The 27,986-nt window shown below is 47.7% G+C and overlaps 1 protein-coding gene across 2 annotated transcripts; it reads left to right on the plus strand.

Moving 5' to 3' along the window:
• Window positions 1-27,852, plus strand: LOC119945533 (small nuclear ribonucleoprotein Sm D1). 2 transcript variants are annotated; one of them, XM_038766711.1, is made up of 5 exons: window positions 1-169; window positions 6,308-6,426; window positions 17,992-18,068; window positions 24,800-24,991; window positions 26,178-27,852. In XM_038766711.1, exons 2-5 carry the CDS (start codon window positions 6,359-6,361, stop codon window positions 26,252-26,254), a joined length of 414 nt encoding a protein of 137 aa, XP_038622639.1. In that variant the 5' UTR covers window positions 1-169; window positions 6,308-6,358; the 3' UTR covers window positions 26,255-27,852. The 2 variants fall into 2 exon arrangements, with proteins under 2 accessions (XP_038622639.1, XP_038622640.1); XM_038766712.1 differs by lacking the exons at window positions 1-169; window positions 6,308-6,426 and adding an exon at window positions 11,482-11,572.
• The last annotated feature ends 134 nt before the right edge of the window (window positions 27,853-27,986 follow it).

Here is a 27,986-nt window from a genome sequence, read left to right on the forward strand (position 1 = left end):
GGCCAGCTGACGTCGCCACTGCGCCTGCGCAGCCCGCTCGCCTCACCCGACAGGGCCAGCTGACGATGGCCGCCGTCGCCACTGCGCCTGCGCAGCCCGCTCGCCTCACCTGACAGGGCCTGGTGAAGATGGACGACGTCGTCGCCTGTCAGGCCCGTCGCTCTCCTCAGTTCGTTCATTCAATCGCATTTATTGAGCGCTTACTGTGTGCAAAGCGCTGTACTAAGCGCTTGGGAAGCCCAAGTTGGCATTCAGTCATTCAGTCGTATTTATTGAGCGCTTACTGGGTGCAGAGCGCTGTCCTAAGCGCTTGGGAAGTACAAGGTGGCATTCATTCATTCATTCAATCGTCTTTATTGAGCGCTTACTATGTGCAGAACACTGTCCTAAGCGCTTGACATTCATTCATTCAATCATATTTATTGAGTGCTTACTGCGTGCAGAGCGCTGTACTAAGCGCTTGAGAGGTACAAGTTGGCATTCATTCATTCAGTCGTCTTTACTGAGTGCTCACTGGGTGCAGAGCGCTGTCCTAAGCGCTTGGGAAGTCCAAGTTGCCATTCATTCATTCAATCGTATTGAGCGCTTACTATGTGCAGAACACTGTCCTAAGCGCTTGGGAAGTACAAGTTGGCATTCATTCAGTCATTATTGAGCGCTTACTGTGTGCAGAGCGCTGTACTAAGCGCTTGGGAAGGACAAGTTGGCATTCATTCATTCAATCGTCTTTATTGAGCGCTTACTATGTACTAAGCGCTTGGGAAGTACAAGTTGACATTCATTCAGTCATCATTGAGCGCTTACTGTGTGCAGAGCGCTGTCCTAAGCGCTTGGGAAGGACAAGTTGGCATTCATTCATTCAGTCGTCTTTATTGAGCGCTCACTGTGCAGAGCGCTGTACTAAGCGCTTGGGAAGGACAAGTTGGCATTCATTCAGTCGTCTTTATTGAGCGCTTACTGTGTGCAGAGCGCTGTACTAAGCGCTTGGGAAGCCCAAGTCGGCATTCATTCATTCAATCGTATTTATTGAGCGCTTACTATCAATCAATCAATCGTATTTATTGAGCGCTTACTATGTGCAGAGCACTGTACTAAGCGCTTGGGAAGTACAAATTGGCATCACATAGAGACAGTCCCTACCCAACAGTGGGCTCACAGTCTAAAAGGGGGAGACAGAGAACAGAACCAAACATACCAACAAAATAAAATAAGTAGGATAGAAATGTACAAGTAAAATAAATAAATAAATAGAGTAATAAATATGTACAACCATATATACATATATACAGGTGCTGTGGGGAAGGGAAGGAGGTAAGACGGGGGGATGGAGAGGGGGACGAGGAGGAGAGGAAGGAAGGGGCTCAGTCTGGGAAGGCCTCCTGGAGGAGGGGAGCTCTCAGCAGGGCCTTGAAGGGAGGAAGAGAGCTAGCTTGGCGGAGGGGCAGAGGGATTGGGGGCATTCCGGGCCCGGGGGATGACGTGGGCCGGGGGTCGATGGCGGGACAGGCGAGAATGAGGCCTAACGGTGAGGAGATTAGTGGTGGAGGAGCGGAGGGTGCGGGCTGGGCAGTAGAAGGAGAGAAGGGAGGTGAGGTAGGAGGGGGCGAGGGGATGGACAGCCTTGAAGCCCAGGGTGAGGAGTTTCTGCCTGATGCGCAGATTGATCGGTAGCCAACGGAGACTTTTGAGGAGGGGAGAGATATGTCCAGAGCGTTTCTGGACAAAGATAATCCGGGCAGCAGCATGAAGTATGGATTGAAGTGGGGAGAGACACGAGGATGGGAGATCAGAGAGAAGGCTAGTGCAGTAGTCCAGACGGGATAGGATGAGAGCTTGAATGAGCAGGGTAGCGGTTGGGATGGAGAGGAAAGGGCGGATCTTGGCAATGTTGCGGAGCTGAGACCGGCAGGTTTTGGTGACGGCTTGGATGTGAGGGGTGAATGAGAGAGCGGAGTCGAGGATGACACCAAGGTTGCGGGCTTGTGAGACGGGAAGGATGGTAGTGCCGTCAACAGAGATGGGAAAGTCAGGGAGAGGACAAGGTTTGGGAGGGAAGACAAGGAGCTCAGTCTTCGACATGTTGAGCTTTAGGTGGCGGGCGGACATCCAGATGGAGATGTCCTGAAGGCAGGAGGAGATGCGAGCCTGGAGGGAGGGGGACAGAGCAGGGGCAGAGATGGAGATCTGGGTGTCATCAGCGTAGAGATGATAGTTGAAGCCGTGGGAGCGAATGAGGTATGTGCAGAACACTGTCCTAAGCGCTTGGGAAGTACAAGTTGGCATTCATTCAGTCATTATTGAGCGCTCACTGTGTGCAGAGCGCTGTCCTAAGCGCTTGGGAAGTACAAGTTGGCATTCGTTCAGTCTATTGAGCGCTTATTGTGTACAGAGTGCTGTACTAAGCGCTTGGGAAGTACAAGTTGGCATTCATTCAGTCTATTGAGCGCTTATTGTGTACAGAGCGCTGTACTAAGCGCTTGGGAAGTACAAGTTGGCATTCATTCAGTCTATTGAGCGCTTATTGTGTACAGAGCGCTGTACTAAGCGCTTGGGAAGTACAAGCTGGCATGCATTCATTCATTCAATCGTATTTATTGAGGGCTTACCGTGTGCAGAACGCTGTACTAAGCGCTTGGGAAGTACAAGTTGGCATTCATTCAGTCATCATTGAGCGCTTACTGTGTGCAGAGCGCTGTCCTAAGCGCTTGGGAAGGACAAGTTGGCATTCATTCATTCAGTCGTCATTATTGAGCGCTCACTGTGTGCAGAACACTGTCCTAAGCGCTTGAGAAGTACAAGTTGGCATTCATTCAATCGTGTTTATTGAGCGCTCACTGTGTGCAGAGCGTTGTACTAAGCGCTTGGGAGGGACAAGTTGGCATTCACTCATTCAATCGTTTATTGAGCGCTTACCGTGTGCAGAACACTGTCCAAAGCGCTTGGGAAGTACAAGTTGGCATTCATTCAGTCATTATTGAGCGCTTACTGTGTGCAGAGCGCTGTACTAAGCGCTTGAGAAGCACAAGTTGACATTTATTCAATCGTGCTTATTGAGCGCTTACTGTGTACAGAGCGCTGTACTAAGCGCTTGGGAAGTACAAGTTGGCATTCATTCATTCAATCGTATTTATTGAGCGCTTACTGTGTGCGGAGCGCTGTCCTAAGCGCTTGGGAAGTACAAGTTGGCATTCATTCATTCAATCGTCTTTATTGAGCGCTTACTGTGCGCGGAGCGCTGTCCTAAGCGCTTGGGAAGCCCAAGTTGGCATTCACTCATTCAATCGCATTTATTGAGCGTTTACCGTGTGCAGAACGCTGTCCGAAGCGCTTGGGAAGTACAAGTTGGCATTCATTCAGTCGTCATTATTGAGCGCTCACTGTGCGCAGAGCGCTGTACTAAGCGCTTGGGAGGGACAAGCTGGCATTCATTCATTCAATCGTATTTATTGAGCGCTTACTATGTGCAGAACGCTGTCCTAAGCGCTTGGGAAGTACAAGTTGGCATTCATTCAGTCGTCATTATTGAGCGCTTACTGTGTGCAGAGCGCTGTACTAAGCGCTTGAGAAGTACAAGTTGGCATTCATTCAATCGTGCTTATTGAGCGCTTGGGAAGGACAAGCTGGCATTCATTCATTCATTCATTCATTCATTCAGTCGTCTTTATCCCCTTTTAGACTGTGAGCCCACTGTTGGGTAGGGACTGTCTCTATGTGATGCCAATTTGTACTTCCCAAGCGCTTAGTACAGTGCTCTGCACATAGTAAGCGCTCAATAAATACGATTGATTGATTGATTGATTTATTGAGCGCTCACTGTGTGCAGAGCACTGTACTAAGCGCTTGGGAAGTACAAGCTGGCATTCATTCATTCAATCGTATTTATTGAGCGTTTACCGTGTGCAGAACGCTGTCCTAAGCGCTTGGGAAGGACATGTTGGCATTCATTCAGTCGTCTTTATTGAGCGCTTACTGTGTGCAGAGCGCTGTACTAAGCGCTTGGGAAGTCCAAGTCGGCATTCATTCATTCAATCGTATTTATTGAGCGCTTACTATGTGCAGAGCGCTGTACTAAGCGCTTGGGAAGTACAAGTTGACATTCATTCAGTCATCATTGAGCGCTTACTGTGTGCAGAGCGCTGTCCTAAGCGCTTGGGAAGGACAAGTTGGCATTCATTCATTCAGTCGTCTTTATTGAGCGCTCACTGTGTGCAGAGCGCTGTACTAAGCGCTTGGGAAGGACAAGTTGGCATTCACTCATTCAATCGTCTATTGAGCGTTTACCGTGTGCAGAACACTGTCCTAAGCGTTTGGGAAGTACAAGTTGGCATTCATAAATTCAATAGTCTTTATTGAGCGCTTCTGTGTGCAGAGCGCTGTCCTAAGCGCTTGGGAAGTACAAGCGGGCATTCATTCATTCAATCGTATTTATTGAGCGATTACTGTGTGCAGAGCACTGGACTAAGCGCTTGGAAAGTACAAGCTGGCATTCATTCATTCAGTCGTATTTATTGAGCGCTTACTGTGTGCAGAGCACTGGACTAAGCGCTTGGGAGTACAAGTTGGCATTCATTCATTCAATCGTATTTACTGAGCGCTTACTGTGTGCGGAGCGCTGTACTAAGCGCTTGGGAGGTACAAGTTGGCATTCATTCATTCAGTCGTCTTTACTGAGTGCTCACTGGGTGCAGAGCGCTGTACTAAGCGCTTGGGAAGTCCAAGTTGCCATTCATTCATTCAATCGTATTGAGCGCTTACTATGTGCAGAACACTGTCCTAAGCGCTTGGGAAGTACAAGTTGGCATTCATTCAGTCATTATTGAGCGCTTACTGTGTGCAGAGCGCTGTACTAAGCGCTTGGGAAGGACAAGTTGGCATTCATTCATTCAATCGTCTTTATTGAGCGCTTACTGTATGCAGAGTGCTGTACTAAGCGCTTGGGAAGTACAAGTTGCCATTCATTAATCGTCTTTACTGAGCGCTTACTGTGTGCAGAGCGCTGTACTAAGCGCTTGGGAAGTACAAGTTGGCATTCATTCATTCAGTCGTCATTATTGAGCGCTCACTGTGTGCAGAGCGCTGTACTAAGCGCTTGGGAAGGACAAGTTGGCATTCACTCATTCAATCGTCTATTGAGCGTTTACCGTGTGCAGAACACTGTCCTAAGCGCTTGGGAAGTACAAGTTGGCATTCATAAATTCAATAGTCTTTATTGAGCGCTTCTGTGTGCAGAGCGCTGTACTAAGCGCTTGGGAAGTACAAGTTGGCATTCATTCATTCAATCGTATTTATTCAGCGATTACTGTGTGCAGAGCACTGGACTAAGCGCTTGGAAAGTACAAGCTGGCATTCATTCATTCAGTCGTATTTATTGAGCGCTTACTGTGTGCAGAGCACTGGACTAAGCGCTTGGGAAGTGCAAGTTGGCATTCATTCATTCAATCGTATTTATTGAGCGCTTACTGTGTGCAGAGCGCTGTACTAAGCGCTTGGGAAGTACAAGCTGGCATTCATTCATTCAATCGCATTTATTGAGCACTTACTGTATGCAGAGCACTGTACTAAGCGCTTGGGAAGTACAAGTTGGCATTCATTCCCTCATCTGTAAAATGGGGATTAAGACTCTGTGCCCTAGGTGGGGCAGGGACTGTGCCCAACCCAATTCTGTTGTACCTAGCCCGGCACTTAGTACAGTGCCTGGCACATAGTAAGCACTCAACAAATATCACAGAGAAAAAAATCCACATCGGAACCCACAAAAGCCACTAGTCAGCTGTGTGTCTTTGGGCAAGTCACTTAACTTCTCCGGGTCTCAGCTCCCTCATCTGTAAAATGGGGATGAGCCTATGAGCCCTATTTGGGACCCCCCGATTACCTCGTAACAATAATGACGGCATTGGTTAAGCGCTTACTATGTGCAAAGCACCGTACTAAGCGCTGGGGAGGATACAAGGTGATCAGGTTGTCCCACGTGGGGCTCACAGTCTTCATCCCCATTTTTACAGACGAGGTAACTGAGGCACAGAGAAGTCAAGTGACCTGCCCAAAGTCACACAGCTGACAGTTGGAGGAGCTGGGATTCGAACCCGTGACCTCTGACTCCCAAGCCCGGGCTCTTTCCACTGAGCCATGCTGCTTGTCTACTTACCCCATTGCTTAGGACAGTGATTTGCACGTAGTAAGCGCTCAACAAATGCCATTATTATTATTATTATTGATGCCCCAACAAAACATTCTGGGGATGTAGACTGTAAGCTCCTTGTAGGCAGTTCTGGCGCCTACCAACTCTATTGTATTGTTCTTTCCCAAGCACTTAGTACGGTAAGCGCTCAATAAATACTACTGCTGGATCGACTGATGGATGATCTACTCGCTCATTTCCCCACACCCTCTCCCCACCGAATTTGAACCGCAAATCTCTCCGAGGACGTAAGCTTTGTTCCCATTAAATGAAACCCTGAAGGGCGTCTAATATTTTGGGTTACGGCTGTTGCCGTTCGGTAAATAAGCCAAGTCTTAAGCCTCTCTTTGACGGTGCCAGAAGATCCATTTGGGAAATTGAAAAACTAATGGGTGGTTTGAGGATAATGAGTATAATCGGAGTAATCCAGGTGAGGTCACTGAGGTACAGAGAAGTGGAGTGACTTGCCCGGGGTCACTCAGCCGATGAGTGGCGGAGCCGGGATCGGAACCCACGGCCTCTGACTCCCAAGCCCGGGCTCTTTCCACTAAGCCACGCCACTGTTTCTATTCCCAGCTCTGCCACACACCTGCTGTGTGACCTTGGGCAAGTCACTTAACGTCTCTGGGCTTCCGCTCCCTCGTCTGCAAAATGAGGATTCAACACCTGTTTTCCCTCCTACTTAGACTGTGAAACTCACATGGGACCTGATCCTGTTATATCCTGTATATATGCGTATATGTTTGTACGTATTTATTACTTTTAGACTGTGAGCCCACTGTTGGGTAGGGACTGTCTCTATATGTTGCCAATTTGTACTTCCCAAGCGCTTAGTACAGTGCTCTGCACATAGTAAGCGCTCAATAAATATGACTGATGATGATGGAATTGATAGCTTTACCTAACTGAAAGTGTGTATCATCAGACAGAAGTGGCCATCTGCTTCCGAAGTGTAAATAATGAGGTTGAGTCTCATGTTAGGCCTCCGAGGGGCTCAGAAAGCTCTCCGATTCTGCCGATCAAACCAGGGCTTTGGAATTGCTCATCATCATCATCAATCGTATTTATTGAGTGCTTACTGTGTGCAGAGCACTGTACTAAGCGCTTGGGAAGTACAAGTTGGTAACACATAAGCTCTTGAGAAGCTGTGTAGTCTAGTGGATAGACTTTTAGACTGCCCCTTTTAGACTGTGAGCCCACTGTTGGGTAGGGACTGTATATGTTGCCAATTTGTACTTCCCAAGCGCTTAGTACAGTGCTCTGCACATAGTAAGCGCTTAATAAATACGATTGATGATGATGATGATGATAGATCACACGCCCTGGAGTCAGAAGGGGCTGGGTTCTAATCCCCGCTCCACCACTCCTCTGCTGTGTGACCTTGAGCAAGTCACTACACTTCTCTGGGCCTCAGTTACCTCCCTGTCAAATGGGGATTAAGACTGTGAGTCCCGTGTGGGACAGGGCCTGTGTTTAGCCTGATTAGCTTGTAATAACAATAATAATAATAATAATAATAATGATGATGGCATTTGTTAAGCACTTACTATGTGCAAAGCACTGTTCTAAGCGCTGGGGGGGATACAAGGTGATCAGGTTGTCCTGCGTGGGGCTCACAGTCGTCATCCCCATTTTACAGATGAGGTGACTGAGGCTCCGAGAATTTAAGTGACTTGCCCAAGGTCACACAGCAGACATGTGGTGGAGCTGGGATTGGAACCCATGACCTCTGACTCCAAAGCCCGTGCTCTTTCCCTTGTTTATTTATTTTACTTGTACATATCTATTCTATTTTATTTTGTTAGTATGTTTGGTTTTGTTCTCTGTCTCCCACTGTTGGGTAGGGACCGTCTCTATATGTTGCCAACTTGGACTTCCCAAGCGCTTAGTGCAGTGCTCTGCACACAGTAAGTGCTCAATAAATACGATTGATTGAGCCACGCTGCTTGTATCTCCCCTGCAGCGCTTAGTACAGTGCCTGGCACATGCTAAGTGTTTAACAAATGCCATAAGAAAAGAAAATCTGCTTCTTAATAGAACTAGGCCTTCCACTTGTACTCATTCATTTAATCGTATTTATTGAGCGCTTACTGTGTACAGAGCGCTCAACTTGAGTCCCAAATATGGCAACTTGTTCTGATTAATCAATCAATCGTATTTATTGAGCGCTTACTGTGTGCAGAGCACTGTACTAAGCGCTTAGTGTATTGATTAAATAAAACTCTGGAGACTAATGTTTTTGGTTACAAAGCAGGTATGGAAACAGGTATGGAAAATACACTTCTTCTTTTGGAAAAAAGAGGAAATGCACTATTCCCCTTTTTCTTGCAAAAGGCCCTGATGCTTGCTGTACTCTCATAGAACTATTTAACAGATCGCCACACGTAGTGGAGAAAATAAGGGTCAGGGGACAGCGGGTATTATTTTAATAACAGCAATGCATATTTTAGCATAAACTGTTGGTTAAATTGAGCGGTGTTTTAAATCGAGTCGACCTGATCACTGTTCCCTCATCATTATGAAGTAATCACACGAAGCTAAGAAAATTGGGTTCCTAAATAAAACTCTGGAGACCGTCTAATGTTTTTGGTTACAAAGCAGGTATGGAAACAGGTATTTTCCAGGCATGGAAAATACATTTATTCTTTTGGAAAAAAGAGGAAATGCACTATTCCCCTTTTTTCTTGCAAAAGGCCCTGATGCTTGCTGCACTCTCATAGAACTACTTAACAGATCGCCACACGTAGTGGAGAAAATAAGGGTCAGGGGACAGCGGGTATTATTTTAATAACAGCAATGCATATTTTAGCGTAAACTGTTGGTTAAATTGAGCGGCGTTTTAGATCCGAGTCGACCTGATCACTCTTCCCTCATCATTATGAAGTAATCACACAAAGCTAAGAAAATTGGGTTCCTAAATAAAACTCTGGAGACTAATGTTTTTGGTTACAAAGCAGGTATGGAAACAGGCATTTTCCAGGTATGAGAAATACATTTCTTCTTTTGGAAAAGAGAGGAAATGCACTATTCCCCTTTTCCTTGCAAAAGGCCCTGATGCTTGCTGTACTCTCATAGAACTATTTAACAGATCGCCACACGTAGTGGAGAAAATAAGGGTCAGGGGACAGCGGGTATTATTTTAATAACAGCAATGCATATTTTAGCGTAAACTGTCGGTTAAATTGAGCGGCGTTTTAGATCGAGTCGACCTGATCACTGTTCCCTCATCATTATGAAGTAATCACACGAAGCTAAGAAAATTGGGTTCCTAAATAAAACTCTGGAGACCGTCTAATGTTTTTGGTTACAAAGCAGGTATGGAAACAGGTATTTTCCAGGCATGGAAAATACATTTCTTCTTTTGGGAAAAAGCAGAAATGCACTATTCCCCTTTTTCTTGCAAAAGGCCCTGATACTTGCTGTACTCTCATAGAACTACTTAACAGATCGCCACATGTAGTGGAGAAAATAAGGGTCAGGGGACAGCGGGTATTATTTTAATAACAGCAATGCATATTTTAGCGTAAACTGTTGGTTAAATTGAGCGGTGTTTTAAATCGAGTCGACCTGATCACTCTTCCCTCATCATTATGAAGTAATCACATGAAGCCAAGAAAATTGGGTTCCTAAATAAAACTCTGGAGACTGTCTAATGTTTTTGGTTACAAAGCAGGTATGGAAACAGGCATTTTCCAGGTATGGGAAATACATTTCTTCTTTTGGAAAAGAGAGGAAATGCACTATTCCCCTTTTCCTTGCAAAAGGCCCTGATGCTTGCTGTACTCTCATAGAACTATTTAACAGATCGCCACACGTAGTGGAGAAAATAAGGGTCAGGGGACAGCGGGTATTATTTTAATAACAGCAATGCATATTTTAGCGTAAACTGTTGGTTAAATTGAGTGGCGTTTTAGATCCGAGTCGACCTGATCACTGTTCCCTCATCATTATGAAGTAATCACACGAAGCTAAGAAAATTGGGTTCCTGGGCACGCTCAGCGGCTATTTGATCCATCAATGGGGTTTCCGTGCTATCAGTTTTGGATAATAATAATGATGATGATGATGATGGCATTCGTTAAGCGCTTACTATGTGCAGAGCCCTGTTCTAAGCGCCGGGGGGGATACAAAATGATCAGGTTGTCCCACGTGGGGCTCACAGTCTTAATCCCCATTTTACCGATGAGGAAACTGAATTTCCATACATCCTAAGTCTCAAAAGTGTCCCACATGGGGCTCACAGCCTTCACCCCCATTTTACATATTTCTACATATTTATTACTCTATTTATTTATTTTACTTGTGCATATCTAGTCTATTTATTTTATTTTGTTAGTATGCTTTGTTTTGTTCTCTGTCTTCCCCTTTTAGACTGTGAGCCCACTGTTGGGTAGGGACCGTCTCTACATGTTGCCAACTTGTACTTCCCAAGCGCTTAGTACAGTGCTCTGCACACAGCAAGCGCTCAATAAATACAATTGATTGATTGATTTACAGAAGAGGTCACTGAGGCCCAGAGAAGTGAGGTGACTTGCCCCAAATCACACAGCTGACAAGCGGTGGCGTTGGGATTAGAACCCATGGCCTCTGACTTTGAAGCCCGGGTCCTTTCCCCTAAGCCACGCCGCTTCACCCTGGTTCTCTTTATGAAGTAGTCTCGGAAACTTGATGAAATAAAAATTAATAATAATAATGATGATGGCATTTATTAAGCGCTTACTATGTGCAATGCATTGTTCTAAGCGCTGGGAAGGTTGTCCCACGGGGGGCCCCACAGTCTTCATCCCCATTTTACAGATGAGGGAACTGAGTCTCAGAGAAGTCAAGTGACTTGCCCCAAGTCACACGTAATAACAAAAAATAGTAAAATAACAACAGCAATAGTAACGACAATTTTTCTTATTATTATTATTTATTTTACTTGTACATATCAATTCTATTTATTTTATTTTGTTAGTGTGTTTGGTTTTGTTCTCTGTCTCCCCCTTCTAGACTGTGAGCCCACTGTTGCCAACTTGTACTTCCCAAGCGCTTAGCACAGTGCTCTGCACACAGTAAGCGCTCAATAAACACGATTGATTGATTCTTCATATTATTATTCTTATTTAAGGCGGCCAAATTTGTCTAGGGATTTCGAGCGTCGGCAACGCGGGCGGGCAGCGGCGCGGACCTCCGGCCTCCGGGGGTCGCTGCGGCGCCCTGCCCCCGCCCCGAGCTGGGCGCGGAGGCCGCTCCGCCCCGCAGGCGGCCGGAAGGGGGGGTCTGCGCAGGCGCGCGCGCGTGCGCGCGCCGTCTCCATCCGGGCCCTTGGCGGCGGGCGCTTCCGGCCATTCATTCGGTGGGCGGTCAGAGCGCGTGCGCGGCGGAGCGGAGCGGCAGCATGAAGCTCGTCAGGTGAGGAGGAGCCGGGCGGGGGCACGAGGGGGCGCGCGACTATAAATATAAATGAATACTTATTTATTTACTTGTTTATTTGACTCGTACATAGCTATTCTATTTCTTTTCTTTTGTTAGGATGTTTGGTTTTGTTCTCTGTCTCCCACGTTTAGACTGTGAGCCCGCTGTCGGGTAGGGACGGTCCCAAGGTGTTGCCGATTTGTCCTTCCCAAGCGCTTAGCACGGTGCTCTGCACACAGTAAGCGCTCAATAAATAGGATTGATGATGATGATGGTGATGACGGCGGCCCTGCGCCCCCCGCCGTCCGCGCCTGCCTCGCGGGGGGCCACAGCACGCTTCTCTCCTCTTCCTCCCTCCTCCCCCTCCCTCCCCCTCTTTCTTCTTCCCTCTCCCTCCTCCCCCTCTTTCTTCTTCTCTCTCCCTCCTCCCCCTCTTTATTCTTCCCTCTCCCTCCTCCCCCTCTTTCTTCTTCCCTCTTTCTTCTCCCCTTCTTCTTTTCCCCCTCTCCCTCCTCCCCACCTCTTCCTTCTTCCTCTTTTCTCTCCCTCTTCCTCTTCTCCCTCTTCTCCCTCTCTTCCTTCTTCCCCTCTTGTCTCCCTCTTCCTCCTCCCCCTTTTCCTCTTCTTCTCCCTCTCTTCTCTTCCTCCTGCTCCCTTCCTCCTCCCCCTTTTCCTCCTCCCCCTCTTGTCCCTCTCTTCCTTCTCTCTCTTCCTTCTTCCTCTCTTCTCTCCCTCTTTTCTCTCCCTCTTCCTCCCTCCTCCCCCCTTCTCCCTCTCTTCCTTCTCCCTCTCTTCTCTCCCTCTCTTCTCTCCCTCTTCCTCCTCCCCCCTTCCTCCTCTTCTTCCTCTCTTCTCTCCCTCCTCCCCCTCTTCTCCCCCTCTTCTCCCCTTCTTCTCCCCTTCTTCTCTCCTCTTCCTCCTCCCCCTCTTCCTCCTGCCTCTCTTCTCCCCCTCTTCCTCCTCCCCCTCTTCCTTCTCCCCCTTCCTCCTCCCCCCTTCCTCCTCCCCCCTTCCTCCTCCCCCTCTCCTCCCCCTCTTCCTTCTCCCTCTCTTCTCCCCCTCTTCCTTCTCTCCCTCCTCTCTCCCTCTTCATCCTTCCCCTCTTCTTCCCTTGTTCCTTCTCCCCCTCTCCCTCCTCCCTCCTCCCCCTTCTCCTCCTCTCTTTTCTCCCACCTTCCTTCTCCCCCTCTTCCTCCTCCCCCTCTCCTCCCCCTCTTCCTTCTCCCCCTCTCCTCCCCCTCTCTCCTCCCCCTCTTCCTTCTCTCCCTCCTCTCTCCCTCTTCATCCTCCCCCTCTTCTTCCCCTGTTCCTTGCCCCCTCTCCCTCCTCCCCCCTCGCCCCTTCTCCTCCTCTCCTCCCCCTCTTCCTCCTCCCTCTCTTCTCCCCCTCTTCCTCCTCTTCCTCCTCCCCCCTTCCTCCTCCTCCCCTCTTCTTCCCCTCCTCTTCCTCCTCCCCTTCTTTCTTCTCCCCCTTCTCTTCATTCATTCATTCATTCATTCAATCGCATTTATTGAGCGCTTACTGTGTGCAGAGCACTGGACTGAGCGCTTGGGAAGTACAGGTTGGCAACATCTAGAGACAGTCCCTACCCAACAACGGGCTTATAGTCTAGAAGGGGGAGACAGAAAAGGAAACAAAACATACTAACGAAGTAAAACAGACTAGTAAATATGTACAAGTAACCTAAATAGAGTAATAAATCTGGACAAACATATATCCAGGTGCTGTGGGGAGGGGAGGGGGAGAGGAAGGAGGGGGCTCAGCGTGGGAAGGCCTCCTGGAGGAGGTGAGCCTCTCAGTAGGGCTTTGAAGGGAGGAAGAGAGATGGGCAGAGGGAGGGCATTCCGGGCCCGGGGGTGACGTGGGCCGGGGGTCGATGGCGGGACAGGCGAGAACGAGGCCTAACGGTGAGGAGATTAGCGGCGGAGGAGCGGAGGGTGCGGGCTGGGCTGGAGAAGGACAGAAGGGAGGTGAGGTAGGAGGGGGCGAGGGGATGGATGGACAGCCTGGAAGCCCAGGGTGAGGAGTTTTTTGTCCTCTTCCCCCCTCTTTCCCTCCTCCCTCTTCCTTCTCCCCCTCCTCCCCATCCTTCTCTTTCCTCGCCCTCCCCCTTTCCTCTCTCCCCCCTCCTCACTCAATCGTATCGATTGAGCGCTTACTGTGTGCAGAGCACTGGACTAAGCGCTTAGCTCCCTCTCGTTTCCCTCCCTGTCCCTCCTCCTCTCCTTCCCCCCGCACCATCCTCTCCTGTCCCCCCTTTTCTTTCATTCACTAATAACAAGTGATGGTATTTGTTCAGCACTTACTATGTGCCAAGCACTGTTCTAAGCGCTGGAGAGGATATAAGGGGATCAGGTTGTCCCACGTGGGGCTCCCAGTCTTAGTCCCTATCTTACAGATGATGATAATAATAATAACGATGGCATTTATTAAGCGTTTACCATGTGCAAAGCACCGGTCTAAGCGCTGGGGAGGTTACAAGGTGATCAGGTTGTCCCACGGGGGGCTCACAGTCTTAATCCCCGACTTACAGATGAGGGAACTGAGGCACAGAGAAGTGAAGCAGATCACCCAAGGTCACACGCCGACAAGTGGCGGAGCCAGGATTAGAACCCACAACCCCCGACTCCCAAGCCTGGACTCTTGCCACTAAGCCACGCTGCTTTTCAATCCTAGTTAATAATGATCACAATAACAACGATGGTATTTATTAAGTGCTATGTTCCAGGCACTGTTCTAAGCGCTGGGGGCACACTCCCCCTCCCGCCCCCCAACCCTACGGAGAGCTCACCTCCTCCAGGAGGCCTTCCCAGACTGAACCCCCCCTTTTCCTCTGCTCCTCCTCCCCTCCCCATCACTCCCGCTCCCTCCCTCCGCTCTACCCCCTTCCCTGCCCCACAGCATTTGTGTATATTTTTTTTACTCTATTTCATTAATGATGTGTAAATAGCTAGAACTCTATTAATTTGTATTGATGCCTGTCTACTTGTTTTAATGTCTGTCCCCCCCTTTCTAGACTACGAGCCCTTTGTTGGCCAGGGGTGGTCTGCATTTCTTGCCGAACTGTACTTTTCAAGCGCCTAGTACAGTGCTTTGCGCACAGTAAATTCCGTTGAATGAATGATTGAGTGCAAGGTGATCAGGTTGGCCCACGGGGGGCTCACAGTCTTCATCCCCGTTTTACAGATGAGGCAACTGAGGCCCAGTGAAGTGACTCCCTCCTCTCCCCCTCGTCCCCCTCTCCATCCCCACCATCTTACCTCCTTCCCTTCCCCACAGCACCTGTATATATGTATATATGTTTGTACATATTTATTACTCTATTTATTTATTTATTTTACTTGTACATATCTATTCTATTTATTTTATTTTGTTAGTATGTTTGGTTTTGTTCTCTGTCTCCCCCTTTTAGACTGTGAGCCCACTGTTGGGCAGGGACTGTCTCTATATGTTGCCAATTTGTACTTCCCAAGTGCTTAGTACAGTGCTCTGCACACAGTAAGCGCTCAATAAATACGATTGATGATGATGATGATGACTTGCCCAAGGTCACAGCAGACAAGTGGGGGAGCCGGGATTAGAACCCATGACCTCTGACTCCCAAGCCTGGGCTCTTTCCACTAAGCCACATTTAGCGCTTACTGCGTGTAAAGCCCTATGCTAAGCATTTGGGAGAATCCTTTGTCCCCCGGGGACCCCGACGCCCCCATCCCTCTCCGTCCCCCCAACTTTCCTTCCTCCTCTCCCCCCTCACCCCCTTCTGTGTTCCCATCCCCATCCTCCCGTCTCCCAGTGGCTCCTGAAAAGGGCAGGAAACAGTTGCAACTCTTTGGGGGCCTTAATTTAAATTGCCCCAGAGCAGCCGTGTTGCCCAGTGGCTCGACCCCAGGCCTGGGAGCCAGAAGGTCCTGGGTTCTAATTCCGCCCCCGCCGCTTGTCTGCTGGGTGACTTTAGGCAAGTCACCTCACTTCTCTGGGCCTCATCCATAAAAAGGGGGTGAAGGCTGTGAGCCCTGTGTGGGATATGGACCGTAGACCGTCTCCAACCTGATTGCCTCGTATCCACCTCGGCGCTTAGAACAGTGCCTGGCACATAGTAAACACCTAACAAATGCCATAATAATGGTAATTATTATTATCAATTCCTCTGCCCCATGAATACTGAGGATTGATGCTATTGAACTGGATTTCTGAGGGAATGTGTCCTTTACGTTGGGATATTTTCTCCCAAGGACATAATCAATCAATCAATCATATTTATTGAGCGCTTACTGTGTGCAGAGCACTGTACTAAGCGCTTGGGAAGTACAAGTTGGCAACATAATACAGTGCTCTGCACACTCATTCATATTTATTGAGCATTTACTACGTGCCAAGCATTGTACTAAGCCCTTGGGCGAGTTACAGTAGAACAACAGACATATTCCCTGCCCACAAGGAGCTCAGAGCAGTAAGTGCCCAATAAATAGGATTGATTGACTAAAGCTGTCCCTGCCCACAAGGAGCCCAGAGCAGTAAGTGCCCAATAAATAGGATTGATTGACTAAAGCTGTCCCTGCCCACAAGGAGCCCAGAGCAGTAAGTGCCCAATAAATAGGATTGATTAACTAAAGCCGTGCCCGAGGAAAGGCTTTTCCATCGGTCTGTAGCCCTCACTGGTGGGGCCCCTGAAAACTCATTACCAAGTTCAAGAGTTGAGCACCGTAAATAGAGCAACAGTAGCAAAAAAACCCCCCAAAAAGCCAAAATCTGGATGAACAGGCACTTGGAACTAGAGGGATTTGACCCAGCGTGACCAAAACTGAGTATTTTAAAGCATATTTGACTTCATTGAAAATATGCAGGGGGTTGGATGTGTCCGGCCAGTGTTGCGTACCTACTGAGTAGTTAGTTCCTCACAAGATTGAGGTTTCCGGCCCAGTATTCACACAAGCCATTTATGTTTGGACACCCTGAAGTCAGAACTGCCTTGGATAGTGTAGAGGAAAAAGAAATCAAAATGATGACAAAAAATTGCCGGCAATTGTATCTTAGGGTGTGCACTTACTATAGTTACATTTGAGAGGGGCCGCCTTTATGTAGGATGGGAAAACCTGAGGTCATTAGTAGGGACTATATCTGATTCCTGTGTGTGCTTATTCAGCCAAAGGATAAGATTACTGCCCGGGGCTTTATTTTGGCACGCCGCACCCTGAGAACAGCACTTTAACCTCAAAAAATTGCGTTGGCCTCCTGAATAGATGAAGTAGGGGGACAGTAAGGTGTTGTTTGTACTTATTTTCAAAGTGATTTCACACCAGTGATCTCAGTTGGTCCACATCACATCCCTGTGAGGAGAGGAAGGCAAGTAATAGCATGCCTTCCTTTTACAGAAAAGGAAATGCAAGCTCAGAGCGATTAAGTGACTTGTCCAGGGTCGTACAGCTTGGTTATTGGCAAAGTGAGGATTTGAACCCAGGTCTCCCGACTAACCCCATTCTCTTTCCACTAGGCCATCCTGCCTTCCCTCTCCAGGCACCACGGAGGGATTACCTTTCACCTCTCTTAGATTACCAAACTGAAAATTGATTTTTAAAGTTGTTTTCATTTTTCAGGTGACTGTTGACCACCTTACAGTTTTAGTCAGAAATGACATCTTTTTGGAGGTTGTTCAGCTCTTGCATGTTTTCTCAGGGCTTTTTACATGTAACTCATCCTGTGGGTTCATTTGAAAAAAATGACCAAAGGTGGTTTTCGTTGTAAATTCATTCGGGTGTCCCAAAACTTGTGTATTTGTTGTGCATTTTGCCTAGAACATTGTTAGGGGATTGGGGGACTTGTGTCTTACAATGTGAGCCTGTTTAGTCACGGCCAACTGCTCTATCAGAAGAAATGATTTGTGCACATTTATGTGGGGTTTTCTTCTGTTACTTGGGGATTGGTGATTTGCACAAGCCCCCGTGTTAATGGAGAACTGGGTGTATGTGGGGGGAAAAAAAGAAATCACAAACAAATAAGTCATTTTTCAAATTCTATAGGTGCCTGCAGACACCACCTTTAACAGTAACTGAGCCTTGCAAATAGCCAGTATTTCATCCAACTTCACATTCCAGTCTATCCTGTCCAATTAGAAGAATATTCTCTAATAATAATGATAATAATGATGGTATTTGTTAGGTGCTTACTATATGCCAGGCACTGTTCTAAGCCCTCGGGTAGATACAAGGTCATCTGGTTGGACACAATCCCTGTGTCCCACACGGGGCTCACAGTCTTAATCCCCATTTTACAGATGAGGTAATTGAGGCCCAGAGAAGTGAAGGGACTTGCCCACGGTCATCCAGCAGCCTTCTATCCAAAATTTGTACCGAAAGCGAGAGCTGTGGGAGAACCGTCTCTCTATTAACCTTTTTAATTGTGAATTTCTAATTTTTCAGGTTTTTGATGAAGCTGAGTCACGAAACTGTCACCATTGAACTGAAGAATGGAACGCAGGTCCATGGAACAATCACAGGTAAGGCAGCTTCGACTTGGGCAAGATACTCTGCAAAGAAGTTTTAACGGTCGACAGTTCCCCGCTTGTGGTGTAAGGGATTCCTCGTTTTGCGGCCTGGACGTTTCAGCTGGTGAGAACTACAGACGGCAGTGCCATTTTTAAAGATTTGCCCTTCTCTGAGATGCTTCTCCCAGTATTTATGAAGCATCCTCTGTGTGCAAAACACCGTGTCTTAGGCACTGACTTTCATTTTCTCCGTGCCAGTTGCCGTATACTTTAATAGCATAGCCTGAATCTACCAAACTAAGGCAAGTTCTCAACACCTCCTGGCCAGACTGTTGTCTTCTGGTCTTCCACCGGTTATTCTCCTGACAATCAACCAATTATTTAATGAGCCCCTACGATGTGCGGGGCTTAACCTAAACACTAGGGAGATTCGAATAGTCAAGACATAATCCTCTCCATCAAGGACCTTCTGAGGAGGTGGGAGGAGAGAGAGACACAAATTATTTATAGAAAGAAGAGAGAGAAAAAATGAATACAAAGTTGAGAAGGTGCTTAAAGGCCCTGCTTGCGACCCAACTCCACCTTCCCCCCTTCCTCTCTTTTTTTTCTTGTGAGGCCATAATCATCCACCTCAACCACACACTCCAAGTACTAGTCGCACTCATCCGCCGCCTCCAACTTCCTGAACCATCTTGATCCCCTTCTCACAATCCTTCTCTCTTTCTCCAGCCCTACAGTGGTCCTTGGGGACGTCAGTGTCCACATGGCTGTTCCTGACAACCCTTCTGCTTTCTATCACTCCTCGACTCCTCCGACTTCCCGCTCCACCCCGACCTCACTCCCCTCACTGTACAATCTCTGCCCTCACCAACTCCGAAATCCCTGAATCCAACCATAACCTCTTCACCTGCCCTCTCCCCCTCCCAAACCCCACCGCAAATCTATCCTGTTCCTACACGGAGACCTCCGATCTTTTGACCCCATCCAATTTTCTCAAGTCATGTCCCATTTCCAAACTACCGTCCCTTGATGACCAACTTGACGCCTTCAACACCACCCTCTTTACTGAACTCAACTCACAAGCTCCCCTGTCCCGTTGTCAGTGTCGTGCCACCAACCCGCAGCCCTGGATCACCGCCACAGTGTGCTTCCTCTGCTCCCGTGTACATGCCGCAGAGTGCTGCTGCCAGAAATCCAGATGTCCGGCTGACCTTGGCCAACTCAAATTCATCCGTGCCCGCTTTAGCTCGCCCTCTCATCCTCACGGCAACATTATAGCGCCGTCCTGTATACACATACATTGTCATAGGTATCGACTCCGGTGCCTCTCGCCCCCTTCTTTGACTCTCCCATCTTTCCCAGCAGTATTTCAAGAGCTCTCCTGCTGCCTCTCAAAACACCCCCCCCTCCACCTGGACTCCCGACCCCAAGCTTTCCCGCTTTATCGAAACATTTGCTGCCCTCTCCCTTCTTTCCTCCCTGACTGCCATCATCAGTGCTCCAGTGGTTCTTCCCCCACTGATCCCCTCCCTTGACTCCATGACTCCCTCCTACCATTCCTCGCCAAACTCCTTGAGCGAGTTCCCTTCACCCGCTGCCTCCAATCTGGCTCCTGCCCACGTCACACCATTGAAACGGCCCTTTCTAAAGTCACCAATGACCACCTCCTTGCCAAATCTAACAGCCTCTATTCTATCCTAATCCTCCTCAACCTCTCAACCGCCTTTGACCCTGTCAACCACCCCCTTCTCCTGGAAACATTGTCCAACCTCAGCTTCACTGACACTCGCCTCTCCTTGTTCTTCTATTTCTCGGGCTGCTCATTCTCAGTCTCTTTTGCTGGCTTCTCCTGTGCCTCCCGCTCCCTAACCGTGGGAGTCAAGACTCAGTTCTAGATCCCCTTCGATTCTACATCTCCAGCCCTGATCTCTCGCCTTCTCTGTGGCCTCATAATTCCTCCTGCCTTCAGGACACCTCTGCTTGGATGTCCCAGTGACACATCTAATTTAACATGTCCAGAACAGAACTCCTTATCTTCCCACCGGAACCCCGTCCTCCCCCTGACTCTCCCACCACTGAGGACAGCCCCATCATCCTCCCTATCTCACAGGTCCGAATCATCTCTCTCATTCATCCCACATGTTCCGTGTCACCAGATCCTTTCGGTTGAATCTTCACATTGCTATAATCTGCCCTTTCCTCCATCCAAACCGCTACCACGTTAATCCAGACACTTATCGTATCCTCCCTTGAGTACCGCATCGGCCTCCTTGCTGAGCTCCTTGCCTCCTGTCTCTCCCCACTTCACTCCACGCTTCACTCTGCTGCCGGATCATTTTTCTACAGAACCGTTCCACGTTTCCCCACTCCTCAAGTCCCTCCAGTGTTTGCCCATCCACCTTGGCAGCTTAAAGTTCTCAATCACCTTGCCCCCTCCTATCTCACCTTCCCGATTTCGTACTGTAACCCAGCCCCTCTAACGCCAACCTACTCATCATAACTCCATCTCATCTATCCTGCCACCGCCCCTCACCCACATCCGTCTCTGGCCTGAAACTCCCTCCCTCTTCGTAACCGACACTCTCCCCACCTTCAAAGCCTTATTAAAAAGCACATCCAACCAAGGCCTCATTTCCGCTTCTCCCTCTCCGTTTTGTGTCGCTCTTGCACTTGGATTTGCATCATTTCACCTTTCCCTCAGCCCCCCAGCACTTGGGAACATATCCGTAGTTAACTTATGTTCGTGTCCGTCTCACCCTCTAGACTGTAAGCTTGTTATGGACAGAGAATGTGTCTGCTAATTCTGCTATATTGTACTCTCCCAAGTGCTTAGTACAGTGATTGATTGGTTGATGAATCAATCAGTGGTGTTTATTGAGTGCTTACAGTGTGCAGAGCACCGTATTAAGTGCTTGGGACAGTATAGCTTAAAAGAGTTGGTCGATACATTCCCTGCCCACGAGCTTACAGTGTAGAGGGGGAGGCAGACATTAACATCATCGTCATCATCATCAATCGTATTTATTGAGCGCTTACTATGTGCAGAGCACTGTACTAAATGCTTGGGAAGTACAAATTGGCAACATACAGAGACAGTCCCTACCCAACAGTGGGCTCACAGTCTAAAAGGGGGAGACAGAGAACAAAACCAAACGTACTAGCAAAATAAAATAAGTAGAATAGATATGTACAAGTAGAATAAATAAATAAATAGAGTAATAAATATGTACAAACATATATACATATATACAGGTGCTGTGGGGAAGGGAAGGAGGTAAGATGGGGGGGATGGAGAGGGGGAGAGGAAGGAAGGGGCTCAGTCTGGGAAGGCCTCCTCCTCCTATTATTATTAACATAATAATAATGGTGTTTATTAAGCGCCTACTACGTGTAAAGCGCTGTTCTAAGCGCTTGGGGGATACAAGCTGATCAGGTTGTCCCACAGGGGGCTCACAGTCTTAATCCCCACTTTACAGATGAGGGAACTGAGCCACAGAGAAGCAAAGTGATTTGCCCAAAGTCACACAGCTGACAATTGGCAGAGCCGGGATTTGAACCCGTGACCTCTGACTCCAAAGCCCGGGCTCTTTCCATAAACAAAGTTAACATAATATCCAATTTTAAGATTACTTATTCGTATTTATGTGTTAAAATATAAATTGCTTTGTACAGAAGTGTTGGTGTACAGAAGTGCTGGGGGCTAGAGTGCTTAGGTAGAGAGAGGGGGGATAGAGCCTGGAAAGAATTAAAATTAATCAGGGAAGACCACCTGGAAGAGATGTGATTTCAGCAAACCTTGTAAGGATGCGGAGGGCTGTGGACTGGCAGATTGGGAGGAGGGAGCTCAGGCTGGAGGAGAAGCTCAGGGTTGGAGTCAGGGAAGACGAGACGGAGGTTAGAATGAGAGGATTGAAAGGTGCAGGCTAGGGTGGAGGGAGAGGAGAGGGGATAAGGAAAAAGAGCTTGTGAAGTGCCCTGAAGCCAGTGGTCAGGGCTTTCTGCTTCATGATGAGAGGAATGGCTAGCCAGTGAAGGTTGTAGAAATGGGGGGAGAGGTGTGCAGAATGACAATGAGGAAATAACGATCCAGGCCGCAGAATGGAGTTTGGGCTGGAGACGGGTACAACCATGAGGAGGCTGAACCACCGGGGCAGTCATTTGGATGGGATGGCTCCAGAAAGCGTCGTGGAGGGAAAAACCACGGGATTTAGCCAGTCCCTGAATACTGGAGTTGGAAAGAGAGGGAGGAATCGAGGAGAAGGCTGTCAGATGTGGTGGCACAGATTTTGAGGTTGGGCTGCTGCCTCAGTGGGTCCTTTGCTCTGAGCCAAGGGTTCAGACTGCCTCAGGAACTAGTCATGCCAGCGTGCTCTGTCCCCACGGGATTTCTGGAGTCAGGCCCCCAAACAGCAAATCCCTTCCTTCTGCTCCCACCCCGAACTAGGCTGATCCGTCTGTCAAGGAAGAGGTCACTGGGGCTTCAGGAGGGAGTTAAAGGTCTGGAAAAATTGGATAGAGCAGTGGTCGTGGGTGTTGAAGAGGCAGAATTAGCATTGCAGAGTAGAAGAAAAGGGTAGGTTACTAGCCAGCGAGGATGAATTTACTGAACACCTCTTGGGCACCCAGCACTGAACCGGACTGTGGAGGGTAAATTAGGCACGGACCCTAACCCACGTAGGCGCCCTCAATCTGAGAATGGGGAAGGGGTTGTGGGGATATAAGGCAACAGACCCACAGGAAAGATTATGATGGTCAAAAAAAAAAACCAGTATAAGACAGGGAGAACAAAACAGAAAATGTGGGCTAAAGAAAAGGTTTTCAGGTCTTTCACTGCTCTGGCAGCAGTCCATTCAGTCATTCAGTCGTGTTTATTGAGCGCTTACTGTGTGCAGAGCACTGTGCTAAGCGCTTGGGAAGTACAAGTTGGCAACGTATGGAGACGGTCCCTACCCAACAATGGGCTCACAGTCTAGAAGGGGGAGACAGACAACAAAACAAAACATGGAGACAGGTGTCAAAGTCATCAGAACAAATAGAATTAAAGCTAGATGCACACTGTTAACAAAATAAATAGTGTAACAAATCTGTACTATATATATACATATACATATATATAGTACAGATTTGTTGCACTATTTATTTAATTTATGTATATATATATATGTGTGTGTATATATATATGTGTGTGTGTGTATATATATACAAGTGCTGTGGGGAGGGGAAGGAGGTAGGGCTGGGGGTGGTGGAGAGGAGAGGAAAAAGGGGGCTCAATCTGGGAAAGTCTCTTGGAGGAGGTGAGCTCTCAGTTTGAAGGGAGGAAGAGAGCTAGTTTGGCGGATGTGTGGAGAGGGAGGGCATTCAGGCCAGGGGGAGGACGTGGGCCGGGGGTCGACGGCGGGACAGGCGAGAACGAGGTACAGTGAGGAGGTGAGCGGCGGAGGAGCGGACGTTGGGGTCTGGGCTGGAGAAGGAGAGAAGGGAGGTGAGGTAGGAGGGGGCGAGGCGATGGAGAACCTTGAAGCCGAGAGTGAGGAGTCCAGAGGGAAATAGGCCAAACTCTTCGCCTTGTAAGTGTGGGCATCGTTGGTTGCTGCTGTGGGATCTTGTGTCCGGCTCCCGGGGTGCTGCTTGGGGGAAGGGGGCACCTCACCCACAGCTCGGAGATTCTGGTGGCAGGGGAGCGTCTGAACCCACCGGGCTAGCGGCCAAAGGGTAAAGCAAGATACCTCCGACGAAAATCTTTCCTCATCCAGCTGCCTACGTCATTTTTCTAAGAAGCCGAGCAAAATACACATCTCCCTCCTAAAAAGACTTCTGCGGGTTTTACCCCCTGCTTTTTGTATAGAAAAATAACAAGCACCTTAATCGTTGGCTTCAAGGCTCTTGGACAGTGTCCTTCTTCTGTATGTGTTCTTCATTTCTCCAAGGCACACCTTCTATTTGTCCCTCTTGACCCTCCCATCTCTGACTCATCATCTTGTCTTTCCCCCAGGACTGTTTTCCCACTCCTTTAAACTGTGGTAGGTGGATCCATTTACCTGCCGTCCCCTCCATTCGATTATAAACTCCTTCAAGAGGAGGGATCCCAAGAGTCTGGTGGTTAATGAATACTGGTGGTACTCAGGGCAATATAGAGAAAAATCAGGCGACGAGGGAAGATAAAGCAAAGAGAAAGAATGACAAGTATATTGTCAAAGATGGACCGCTGGGTAGACAGGTCTGGCTCAGAAGCAGGAGAAGCAGCGCGGATCAGTGGAAAGAGCCCCGGCTTTGGAGTCAGAGGTCATGGGTTCAAATCCCGGCTCTGCCAGCTGTCAGCTGGGTGACTTTGGGCAAGTCTTCTAGACTGTAAGCCCACTGTTAGGTAGGGACCGTCTCTATATGTTGCCAACTTGTACTTCCCAAGTGCTTAGTACAGTGCTCCGCACACAGTAAGCGCTCAATAAATACGATTGAATGAAGTCACTTCACTTCTCTGTGCCTGTTACCTCATCCGTAAAATGGGGATTGAAACTGTGAGCCCCCCGTGAGGCAACCTGATCACATCGTAACCTCCCCAGTGCTTAGAGTATTGCACATAGTAAGCGCTTAACAAATACCACCATTATTATTACTATTATTAAGTGGCATTTGTTACATTACTCGTATCATTTTTTTTAAGGAGCGGATGTTCATTACAGTCAGTGTGATTGATTTCTTTGCATCTGTGCAAATGTGCTTCCTTCTTCTCCCCCCTCCTCCAGGTGTAGACGTCAGCATGAACACTCACCTAAAAGCTGTGAAAATGACACTGAAAAACAGAGAACCCGTTCAGCTGGAGACTTTAAGCATTCGAGGCAACAACATTCGCTACTTCATCCTGCCAGACAGCTTACCTCTGGATACCCTCCTTGTAGATGTCGAACCCAAAGTGAAGTCCAAGAAAAGGGAAGCTGGTAAGCGGATGCGAGTTGGGTTTTTTTCCCCCCTTTTTCTGAAAGCTTTTTTTTTTTTTCAATTTTAAATGATGCATATGAAGGTGGGTAGGCACTGTCAGCTTTGTCCCAAGCAGTAGATAAAACCTTTAAAATACCTGCGGCATTTGTGAAGTGCCGTGGTTTATGGGGACTGCCTGAAAATTAGGTAGGTGGTTACCTTTAATCAATCAATGGTGTTTATTGAGTGCTTCCTCTGTGCAGAGCACTGTATTAAGCGCTCTGGAGAGTACAACAGATTACAACTGATAGGCCCCCCTCCTATAGGCGTTGTGGTTTCTGCCTGTCTTAAAAATCCTCTTTTTCGGGATTCCAGAGAAGCAGCGTGACATGGTGGCTACAGCACTGGCTTGGTATTCAGAAGGACCTGGGTTCTAATCCCGGCTCCACCACTTGTCTGCTGTGTGACCTCGGGCGTGTCACTTCGCTCCTCTGGGCCCGCTACCCCAACTGTAAAACGGGGATTAATATTGTGAGCCCCATGTGGGACCGGGACTGTGTCCAACCCAATCTGCCTGTGTCTGTCCCAGCGCTTAGTACGGTGCTTGGCACCTAGTAAGCGCCTAACAATTATCGTGATTATCTCAGAACTGCCCAGATGGTTCTTCAGCCGGAAACCTTCACCAGTCGATCGGTCGTATTTATTGAGCGCTTACTGTGTGCAGAGCACCATAAGTAGAAGAGGAACAGTTCTTGCTGTTAGAACTGAGACTCGAACTCAGGTTCTCCCGCAGTGCTCTTTCCACTGAACCAAAAGCAGGCTCCTCTGCTGATATCTTTTACGCCCAGCAAGTAACCAGCTCACTGTAGAGATCACACACTCCAGAGAAAGCGATCTAACCGAAAAGTCCGGGAAGATTATTCGTAAAGCGATGCGTCTTTGCAGCCCTCAGCCCTTGTCCTAAGAAAGTAGTGAGCCCATGCAAAATTCCGCTCTTATTTACCCGAGAAGCCAAGGATTAAAAGTGTCGCCTGAGTGAGAAAATTCACTCAGGGAGGGCGGAAAAGCGGATGGCTTGTTCCAAGATCTCTCGGAGGGCAGAATTCCCCTGGCCGTCATCCTCTAATCCCTCTGAAGGAGGGAAGAAATAGAGCAAAACGCCGCCAAACTTAAGGCATCTGTCATTTTGTCTCCATCTCTGCACAGTTGCGGGAAGAGGCCGCGGTCGCGGTCGCGGCCGGGGCCGGGGCCGAGGCCGAGGAAGAGGAGGTCCCAGGCGGTAAAGTCACCCAAGAACGCTTGTTACAAAATGCCAGGAGAGTCGGGATATTTTTTGTACAGGTTTTGTTTACAGTGTCAATTTTTAATAAACACCGATGTTGGAAAAGTCGTTCGGTAGATCATGGTAGTGTCTTAGCCTTCCCCTATGTACTCATTTAAATCCCCAAGTGGGAAAGTAGGCTATTACTACAAACCGACCTGAAACTAGAATTGAGTTAGCGTTCTTGCCTTTTTTTTCCCTGTTTGATTAGCTACGTTGGTAAAAAGCCTTACATTGTGAGCCGTTTTAATGATTAAGTCCCTTCCCTTTTGAATGTCATAAGGAGACCAACGTCTTCTGCCTAAGGAATGAATGCCCATATGAATTTTAACAGAAGACTATTTTAAAAGAAATCGAGTTTAATGCCCAATTTTCAGAAGGGCCCAGAATCCAAGAAAATGCAGCTACCAACTCAAAAATCCTTATTACGCATGTGAAAGATATCTTTTAAACCTGTTAGTGACCTTATCAAGTATGTTCGTTGTAACTTTTTTAGAAGTTGGTTTGTCTCTTAAGGCTCATTTTTTTATTCCCTTAATTTTAAGCAGGAAAAATTGCCTAATTTTCTTTTAGTCCTCAGAATTTTTAATCAAGGCCGTACTTTTTGTTGTAGCGCTGAAGTAGGAAAAACGGCTAAACGTTTAATTATGTAAAAACAGATACAGACCAGCTCTACGTTTTTTAAACATTTGACTGTATTTTACAATTTAAAGACAAATGATCTTGCAGGCTCGTTTTAGAAGGACTTTATTATCGTGGTAACTGGGAGAGGGTAAAAATGGTTGTTGAAGATCAAGGGACAGGAATTATGCCAGCCAGGTACCCAGTTCAGTTACTGATTTTTAAAAATATATTTTCTCTGAAATGCTTTCCTCTGTTTCCCCAAGGATTAAGTAGAGGGCCACGTGGCTCTGAGAACATTACTTGAACTGGGAATTAAAAGCATTTAGGATTTTTTGGGGTAGCAGCAAAACCAAAAACTCCGTATTTTAAACCCCTGCGCATTTTAAGTACTTTGAGAAGTGAGAACATGTATGCCCCAATTGATGGGCCCTTTTCTCAGTTCAGAAAGTCAATAAATCAGTTGCCAGTATCCAGGAACTGCCAGTATACGATTTGAATAAGCTTCTGCCATCTGTTATTGAAAGCAGAAATAAGGCGGCTAGTTAAAAACCTCCCTTAGGGAATTTAGGCTGAATTAATGATAAAGCGTTGACTAATTAACTTGACCTTGCAGCGTAGGCTAACTAGTCTGATAGATCTTTTTTTTCGCTCTCCTTAGATGTTGAATTCCATCTTTTTGAAGGCAGTTTTTCATAAAAAGATTTAAAATTGTAAAAGCCAACAGATTTTCACCAAGACCAAACCCCTTCCCTGTTGAGTCGAGTGTGAGGTACAGGAGACGCACCCCCCCCATGTAGCAGTTATGTGAAATTAAGGTTTAAAGGTATCTGGCACCCCTTTTATTTGCATGTTTGAGCTATTGTCTGTGTAATTGAAGCTTTTATACTTAATTTGGATTTGCTTCCATTAAAAAGACATTGAATTTTTATTTCAAAATTTAGTGTTTATTGCACGGAATCACCACCAGTTTGTTCTGACCTCTCTCTTTGTTTATGTCATTTTCCTCCTAAACTTCCCCAGGTCTAGCCTTTAAGGGGGGCCTGATATTTCAGCCACAATTATCCAGATCG

Source organism: Tachyglossus aculeatus, chromosome 25 (assembly GCF_015852505.1).
Source record: "Tachyglossus aculeatus isolate mTacAcu1 chromosome 25, mTacAcu1.pri, whole genome shotgun sequence".
NCBI classification, from domain to species: domain Eukaryota; kingdom Metazoa; phylum Chordata; class Mammalia; order Monotremata; family Tachyglossidae; genus Tachyglossus; species Tachyglossus aculeatus.

Excerpts from the sequence above, each read along its gene's own strand:
- LOC119945533 (XM_038766711.1), top strand. The coding sequence starts at position 6,359 with ATGATCTACTCGCTCATTTCCCCACACCCTCTCCCCACCGAATTTGAA. Across the intron at positions 6,427-17,991 it reads CCGCAAATCTCTCCGAGGAC|GTTTTTGATGAAGCTGAGTC; the intron begins GTAAGCTTTGTT and ends CTAATTTTTCAG. Across the intron at positions 18,069-24,799 it reads GGTCCATGGAACAATCACAG|GTGTAGACGTCAGCATGAAC; the intron begins GTAAGGCAGCTT and ends CCCCTCCTCCAG.